We start from the raw sequence: 8,385 nt of genomic DNA, 5'->3' as shown, positions 1-8,385 counted from the left end.
GTTCCAAACTGACTCTGGGACAGTTGTGGGACGATAGATCCCAAATCCATCCAACCAGTAGGTCTCGGCTACAGCAATGAGTCTGATGCAACAGATCAGCACGTTTAGCTTGATCAATTATTTCTTCACATTATAAGCGCAGCAATGCTCACAAGGCAGTAGGCTACAGATGTCAGATCTTAACTTGATCATGCTTTTGTTGCAGATAATTTTCCTGATGCATCAGGAAATTCAAATGAGCCTTGTGATTGGCTAAAAATGAGCAGTTCTCTTTCTCTCCATGCGGGGCCAGTCGAGTCATTGGGATCAGGGCTAGAACAGTACTAGATCCTCCAGACAGTACAGCCCACAGAGAGTAACTAGAACAGTACTAGATCCTCCAGACAGTACAGCCCACAGAGAGTAACTAGAACAGTACTAGATCCTCCAGACAGTACGGCCCACAGAGAGTAACTAGAACAGTACTAGTTCCTCCAGACAGTACGGCCCACAGAGAGTAACTAGAACAGTACTAGTTCCTCCAGACGGTACGGCCCACAGAGAGTAACTAGAACAGTACTAGTTCCTCCAGACAGTACAGCCCACAGAGAGTAACTAGAACAGTACTAGTTCCTCCAGACAGTACAGCCCACAGAGAGTAACTAGAACAGTACTAGTTCCTCCAGACGGTACAGCCCACAGAGAGTAACTAGAACAGTACTAGTTCCTCCAGACAGTACAGCCCACAGAGAGTAACTAGAACAGTACTAGTTCCTCCAGACAGTACAGCCCACAGAGAGTAACTAGAACAGTACTAGTTCCTCCAGACAGTACAGCCCACAGAGAGTAACTAGAACAGTACTAGTTCCTCCAGACGGAACGGCCCACAGAGAGTAACTAGAACAGTACTAGTTCCTCCAGACAGTACAGCCCACAGAGAGTAACTAGAACAGTACTAGTTCCTCCAGACGGTACAGCCCACCGAGAGTAACTAGAACAGTACTAGTTCCTCCAGACAGTACAGCCCACAGAGAGTAACTAGAACAGTACTAGTTCCTCCAGACGGTAAAGCCCACCGAGAGTAACTAGAACAGTACTAGTTCCTCCAGACGGTACAGCCCACCGAGAGTAACTAGAACAGTACTAGTTCCTCCAGATAGTACAGCCCACAGAGAGTAACTAGAACAGTACTAGTTCCTCCAGACGGAACGGCCCACAGAGAGTAACTAGAACAGTACTAGTTCCTCCAGACGGTACGGCCCACAGAGAGTAACTAGAACAGTACTAGTTCCTCCAGACAGTACAGCCCACAGAGAGTAACTAGAACAGTACTAGTTCCTCCAGACAGTACAGCCCACAGAGAGTAACTAGAACAGTACTAGTACAGATAGAACAATGAGACAGATATTTCACCGGATGTATAAATGGAAAGCATCTGGTTGGCGTTTCCAGTGGCCAGCAGTGGGAGAAGATGGAACGAGATGGATTTTGGCCGACATTCTGATAATTTACTCATCGATTAAACATTTGATCTCAATACAGTTTTCTGTTCCCGAAACTACAATTTCTTACAAACAGAGTGGACTAAGTTTTGTAGACTTTACCCGTTGCCAAAGTTTCCAAAAAGTGCATTGTTTAGAAGGAGTGCAAAGGCCATTTTGAGTTATTGCACACACGCACTTCACATAGTAGGCGATCCCCAACTGAAATATGCAAATTCATGCTAGAATGCGCCAAGAGGATCTCGCTCGTGCTTGGCTCCGCCACCTCCTTGCTTGTTCTGCCCACTATGGCTCATTTGTTCCCATTTGAAGCGACAGGCTGTGGTCTATCGTGGTTTAGTTATATAAATCTGTGGTACTAGTTCCTCCAAAAATGGTCAGTAGTGGGCCGGATTTGAACCCATGTCTACTCTGGCATATGTGTGCCATATTCAGCAGCTGTACTTGCTGGACCACACATGCACTGAGATAAACATTCATTGATTTTGCCTAATGCTTGCCTTAAACATATACCAAAACTGTAACACTTTATTTGACACCTAGCATCATAACACGTTATGACACAGTCATAACCATGTCATAATATGTCATAACAGCTGACATAACTTGGTCATAACACTGTCATGACCCACATATTTACACCTGTTGTGACATATATTGCGTTATTTTATGGCTGGTTATGACACCTACATAAGTGTCAACCCACATGTATTCAAATGTCTTTTTTCGCTGCCAAGAAGTTTCTTAAATCCTTTGTTGTTTTTAATGAATTCTTTATAGTCATGTTTTTTTTCATCATATTTTAAATAACTTATGACCAGAACATTATGACCATCCTGTGTCACTTTGCTTGGACTAAGAAAATACACTTTATAACACTGTCAATAAGCAATATAACCATCAGAATCATGTAAGCCAGAAAGGCCTATTGCTTACATGCCTTTATGTCATTTAACATAATAATAATAATAATATGCCATTTAGCAGACGCTTTTATCCAAAGCGACTTACAGTCATGCGTGCATACATTTTTGTGTATGGGTGGTCCCAGGGATCGAACCCACTACCTTGGCGTTACAAGAACCGTGCTCTACCAGCTGAGCTACAGAGGACCACATAAAAATACTGTTGGGCAAGTAGGCTATGGTGTAATGGAATGTTTTGCCTTGTGTGGGTAGGTTTTGTGGGTTTTGACGCTCTTCTGTAGGTGTCATAACCAGCCATAAAATAACGCGATATATGTCACAACAGGTCTATATGTTTCATGACAGTGTTATAACCATATTATGACAGGTTAGGACACGGTATGTCAGCTGTTATGACATATTATGACATGGTTATGACCGTGCCATAAAGTGTTATGACACTAGGTGTCAACTAAAGTGTTACCAATAAAACAATTGATCTAAAAGAAAAACTGATTTTTTCTTTAATTATTGTGTAATCCTCCTGTTGCAGGATTATTTTCCTCCTGCGACGAAATGTGGCATGAAGACTGACATCTGTAATGTGAATGTTCGTTCCATAATGTAATTAGCGGAAAACACCGTTGTCAAAAGCGCACCGCACATGCGAGCGGTTTCAGGCGACAGAGATTAAATTGTCCGTTAGAAATTTAGAAAAATTGGATATCTAAAGATGCAACAACTAGCATGGGTTGTGAATATGACCAGGATTGTGCCTTTGGCTACTGGACAATGAAAGGAAGTTGATTTGAAAACCAATAGAACATGAGATAAATAGGCTACTTGTTTCAATGGCATATGAAAGTCTTTATAAAATAATTGCCATATTTTTTTGGCTCGATACTTTGAAGCAAGGTAAGACATCATTCAGGTTTCAAACAATTAAGTACGTTTTCAAAATGCATATACTGCCTCCAGCTCACAGTGCAAAGTGGTGTGTGACGCGCTGAAGCCTGCCTACCATTGGCTAAGCACTTGAATGGCAAATAAGAAGCGCACTTCAATTACTAGTTGAACAAAAAAAAATGTTGACTCTTTTTCATCATGGCCATCACAGCTGTTTTTAACACGTAATTGAAGCGTTTCAGAATTGTTGCCAATGATTTGGGTTTATAAAAGCATGTGTCACTCCAGCAACAACAGGAGCTGTAGAATCATAAGAATCATAATGACTAATGAAAATACACACGCCCAATTTAATTCCACAAAATTGTGCAAATTAACCTATAAACCATAAGCACCGGTTAAATGTATTTCCATCCACAGGTATTTCCATCAATGAATAGGCTAAAAAATTATTATTTTGCTAAATGATTTTTTTCTCCTCCCTGACAATTGGCCAGTGACAATTTTATTTATCAGCTTAAAAATATATATATATCTGCCAAAAGCCAGCTATTTCCAGCTAAGGAAACCCTGGTGTGTTATACTGATGGTGTGAATGTGTCTTCCCTCAGGAGAGTGTGTGTTGGCTCTGAAGTCCATGATAGGCAGTACAGCACAGCAGTTCCATACCTACCTGTCCCACAGAGGGGAGGAGACGGGCAACATCAGAGGGTCCATGAGGGTCCGCGTGCCTGCAGAGAGGATGGGCACCAGGGAGAGGCTCTATGGTAACACGCTGTGTGTGTGTGTGTGTGTGTGTGTGTGTGTGTTCAGGAATCTGTGGAAAAGGACAAGGAAAGTGATTGGTTGATTGATTGATTGATATGTGTGTGCTGTAGAGTGGATCAGTGTGGATAAAGATGAGATGGGAGGACCCAAAGGCAGATCCACCCTGCCCCCCCGATCAGGACACGACTACGTCAAGTGAGTAACCCCCCTCATATTCCTAACCACGCCCCCATTCCTAACCACGCCGGGGAGTTAAACCATAAACTTCTTAAGTGTGTTCTTAGCATGTTCTTAGCATGTTCCTCCGTGTCTCGCAGGCCGTCTTTGACACACAAACACGTGGGGGCGGAGCTTGGGAAGGTGAGCGAGGAGGGAGAGAGGAGCACCAAGGAGGAGGGGACTGCAACCAGGTAACATACATAAACACACACATACACACACTCACACTCTTCACACAAACACACACACACACCTACCGGTCCTGCTGTGTGTGTTCCAGGACTAAGCAGGACTCTGCAGAGGGAGACCCCTCCACCTGTAAGAACAACAGCTACAATAACCCCGCCTACTACATCCTGGAGGGCGTTCCTAACCAATCAGCTGCCGCTCTGTCCCCGGAGCACCTCCCCTCCCCCTGCTCCCCCCCAGCCGGTAAGGCACACCCGTCTGGAGGGGGCAGGGGGAAGCCCTCCTCAGGGTCCTCCCACCTCTGCAGGCACACGGCTGGACACCCTGTCAGGCCCATCAGTGAGGAGGGGTCCTCAGAGGATGATGGGATTGCAGTGGTGGGGGTGGTGTCAGGGGGAGGGGCAGCCCAGGGGGGAGGAGCGGGAGGCACACTGAACCGTCCTCCTCCTGACTTCCCTCCTCCCCCCCTTCCTAAAGGAGCACAGGAGATGGCCGACATCCCCTTCTCCAAACCCCGCTCCCTGCACCCCGACTTGGCCGAGGTGAAGATCCCCGCAGCCAATCCCAGTCCTGCCTTTGTCCTGGGGGAGGGCTTTAGGAGGGGAGGGGCTGGGGGGCTGGATGACCAATCATGTTCGGTGCTGCAGATGGCGAAGACACTGAGTGAGAGCGAGTACCCCCCTCCCCCCCGTGCCCCCTCTGCACCCCCCCACCACAGAGGCCAGGGGTTGGGGTTAGGGGACGCCTGTCGCACCTTCCCTCCCCGAGCCCCCATCACAGAGAGCATCGCTGAAGATCTACCAGAGGAAGTGAGATATTTGTGTGGGTGGGTGGGTGTGTGGGTGGGTGGGTGGGTGGGTGGGTGGAAGTACTATGAATAAAAGACAGAGAAGTGCTCATGTTGGGAATAGGTTATTTTGATATATTAATGAAAAGCTTCTCCAGTGTTAAAATGTGTGTGTGTGTGTGTGTGTGTGTGTGTAGGCGCTGTGGGGAAGCAGTAGCTCGTCTCTCTCCGTGGGGGAGTCCTCTGTGGGAGAGTGGCTACAGAGACTGGGGCTGGAGCGGTATGAGGAAGGTCTGTTACACAACGGCTGGGACGACCTCGAGTTCCTCAGGTACACAGACACACAGGGTGTTTCTCAATATGCATACTACCGTGTTCCCCACTCTCATGCTCCGAGTGCATTCTCCAAGGACGTTCTTGTGAGCACGAGAGTGGGGAGAACGCATAAAACATTACATTTGAGAATCTCCCCGTACTGTATTACCTCACGCTTCACCTCCCCATTCACCGATCCGTCTTCCAGCCAGGACAACGGCAGCAATAGACGAAACAAGATATATGCAAAGCAATCGTTTTACTTCATAATTATCAGCTAGATATATGTGAATCCTTGTAATCTAGCTAGCTAGTTAAACAGGCAAAAATGACCTAAAACTAATGTTATGCAAGGTACTTTAGATGTCAATTCTTCGTAGCTAGCTAGCTAGCCAGTTAGCCCTATTGACTTACTATGGAATTACCCATTCACTGATCCTTCCTTCTTCTAGCCAAGACAATGGCAATAGAGACGAAACAATATATACACTAACAATTCTTTGTGACTATCTGGCTCGCTAACAGTAGTAGCTAGCCAGTTAGCTCTATTGACTTACTATGGGCATACGACCTAAATACAGTGGGTATTGTAGGCAGCTAACCATGCCAAAATTAACACCGCATGTATTTATTAACGTATCAAGATCAAATATTGTAGTCAGAGTGTATTTTCTCTCGTGTCATCTCAAATAATGGCCGCCGTTGATTTCAAGAAAATAATTTCTTACGTGGTTTGCATACTATCCGTGCATCGATGCATGCTTCAAAATATTTACAAACGGAGATCGTATTTGAGAAGTGCCCTCCGTGCTCCGTTTCGCAAACTTTGATTTGGACTCATACCCTGACCCTCAGTGCTCCAATTTGCGTGCTCGGAGTACGGTAGTATACATTTTGAGAAACACCCACAGACTCACACACACACACACACACAGATATTATGTCAATAATAAAAACATGAAACATGTCACTTCATGAATCTCATCCAATCATGTTCCTCCTTCTCAGTGACATCACTGAGGAGGACCTAGAGGAGGCGGGTGTTCTAGACCCCGCCCACAAGAGGATTCTGCTGGAGAGCCTGAGACAGCAGAAGCAGCAGAAGTGAGCTGAACCAGTCCATACTGGGCCATCCTGGGCCAAACCCAGCTGAACTGAGCTGAGACGTGCTAATCCATGCCAGACTGTGCCTTCTGAGAGAAATTGCACTCCCTCCGTTATACTTTATTTTGACAAACAGATCTGTCAAATGTCCTTTTTTAGATGTATTGTGCTGTGTGTAAGTGTCTTTATGTTATTGTAACCGTGGCTGTTGTGTTAGCCAGCCTTATTTAAACAGTAGAAACATTTCTGTCCTTTGTTAAGAATCAAAACATGGACCTCTACCCTGCCACCCCCCCTAACAGACCCCTTCCCTGCCCCCCCACCCCTTCCCTTCAGGCTGCGACTTCTTCTTGGGTGACATCACTAGTCTTGCCTCAGCCAGGAAAACACCTTGCTAGAACTAAGTATATTATAGTTTTTATTCCGCTCATGAATAGGATTATTAATATGATTATCTGTTCAGTGTTCTTTAGTGTGCATGTTTTATGTTTGAGAGCTAAAGGGAATGGAGCGAACAACACCGCATCAGCACTGAGACCTTCCTCTATCAGTGTGACTGAACCTCTTCTCAACACATTCTGTTGTTGCTTTGTTGAAGGCCCCTTTCCTTCAGTAGCACAAACTGCAGTACCCATCATGCAGTTGTCCATGTACTAATTTGTGTTTAATTGATGCTGAGCCAGCCTTAACACAGTGGGTCCCCAGGATCCTTACTGAGAAACACTGCCACACACCACACGCTGCTGGTTGTTCATTTCACCACATGATGGTGCTGTTGTCCTGTCAACCTCAGTAGGAGCGCAGGTAAAAAACTGAAGACACACCAAGTGATAAAAAGGACTGTTTTTAACATTATACATTAACGTTCATGATTATGTTTTATATAAATGTATATGTTGACGTTATTTGACTGTTGTAAAAAAGACTGTGTTGCACATTGAGTAGAAACAGGAGAAATGTGAGTGAATTTAGTGTTTTTCTGATGTTGTCACCAATTGTTTAGCTCAATAGCATAAAGTAGCGCCTACCATTCCTTCTCATATAGCCCCCTCTCCCATTCAATCTACTATACCCCCCTCTCCCATTCCTTCTCATATAGCCCCCTCTCCCATTCAATCTACTATACCCCCCTCTCCCATTCCTTCTCCTATACCCCTCTCCCATTCAATCTCCTATACCCCCCTCTCCCATTCCTTCTCATATAGCCCCCTCTCCCATTCAATCTCCTATATCTCCCATTCCCTAGGGCATTATCCTAGAGTGCCTTCTCCCTTGTCTCTTCTCCTATACCCCACAGTGCCTTCTCCTATACCCCCCTCCAAGTTTCCAGTGACTTTGATGTCAAGTTAGATTATTTCTTTATGGGGGTGGAGAGGGTGTTGATTTGTTCACTCCTCCCTAGTCAAGCTCTACCCTATTGTAAAGATGGTCTGTGTTTCCAGCTCCTTACTGGTCTTTCTCTGGTTGTAACAGTGTACCCATTGATCTCTTGTTATCGTTCAGTTTTCTCCGAAAATAAAAAGCTAATATTTAACCCGCCAACGCTGTTTGTTTCTCTTGGCACTATAACTGACTACATTTGAAGGTTTTATGTGTTTTAATGGAAATACCTAGGAGAGGACAAGGAAGAACGATGGGAGTAAAATAGAAAGGAAGGAGAAAGTGCCTTAAATACAACACACAACATCATACCGCACGCTATTAAAAAAAG

The 8,385-nt window shown here is 45.1% G+C and overlaps 1 protein-coding gene across 2 annotated transcripts in view; it reads left to right on the top strand.

The window, feature by feature from the left end:
- The window catches only part of LOC121567819 (phosphatidylinositol 3,4,5-trisphosphate 5-phosphatase 2A), a 42,867-nt gene extending 35,878 nt beyond the window's left edge, over positions 1 to 6,989 (top strand). The window contains exons 22-28 of one of the 2 annotated variants that reach the window (XM_045220122.1): positions 3,904 to 4,059; positions 4,171 to 4,255; positions 4,378 to 4,470; positions 4,560 to 4,711; positions 4,946 to 5,277; positions 5,453 to 5,586; positions 6,579 to 6,989. In XM_045220122.1, the coding sequence (XP_045076057.1) occupies positions 3,904 to 4,059; positions 4,171 to 4,255; positions 4,378 to 4,470; positions 4,560 to 4,711; positions 4,946 to 5,277; positions 5,453 to 5,586; positions 6,579 to 6,678 (1,052 nt within the window). In that variant the 3' untranslated portion in view covers positions 6,679 to 6,989. Of the gene's footprint in view, positions 1 to 3,903; positions 4,060 to 4,170; positions 4,256 to 4,377; positions 4,471 to 4,559; positions 5,278 to 5,452; positions 5,587 to 6,578 lie in introns of both variants that reach the window. The other variant, XM_045220119.1, reaches the window with a different exon arrangement.
- Positions 6,990 to 8,385: the final 1,396 nt, after the last annotated feature.

The sequence above is a fragment of the Coregonus clupeaformis genome, chromosome 6, assembly GCF_020615455.1.
Source record: "Coregonus clupeaformis isolate EN_2021a chromosome 6, ASM2061545v1, whole genome shotgun sequence".
Lineage (NCBI taxonomy): Eukaryota > Metazoa > Chordata > Actinopteri > Salmoniformes > Salmonidae > Coregonus > Coregonus clupeaformis.
This window is presented reverse-complemented; position numbering and strand designations above follow the sequence as displayed.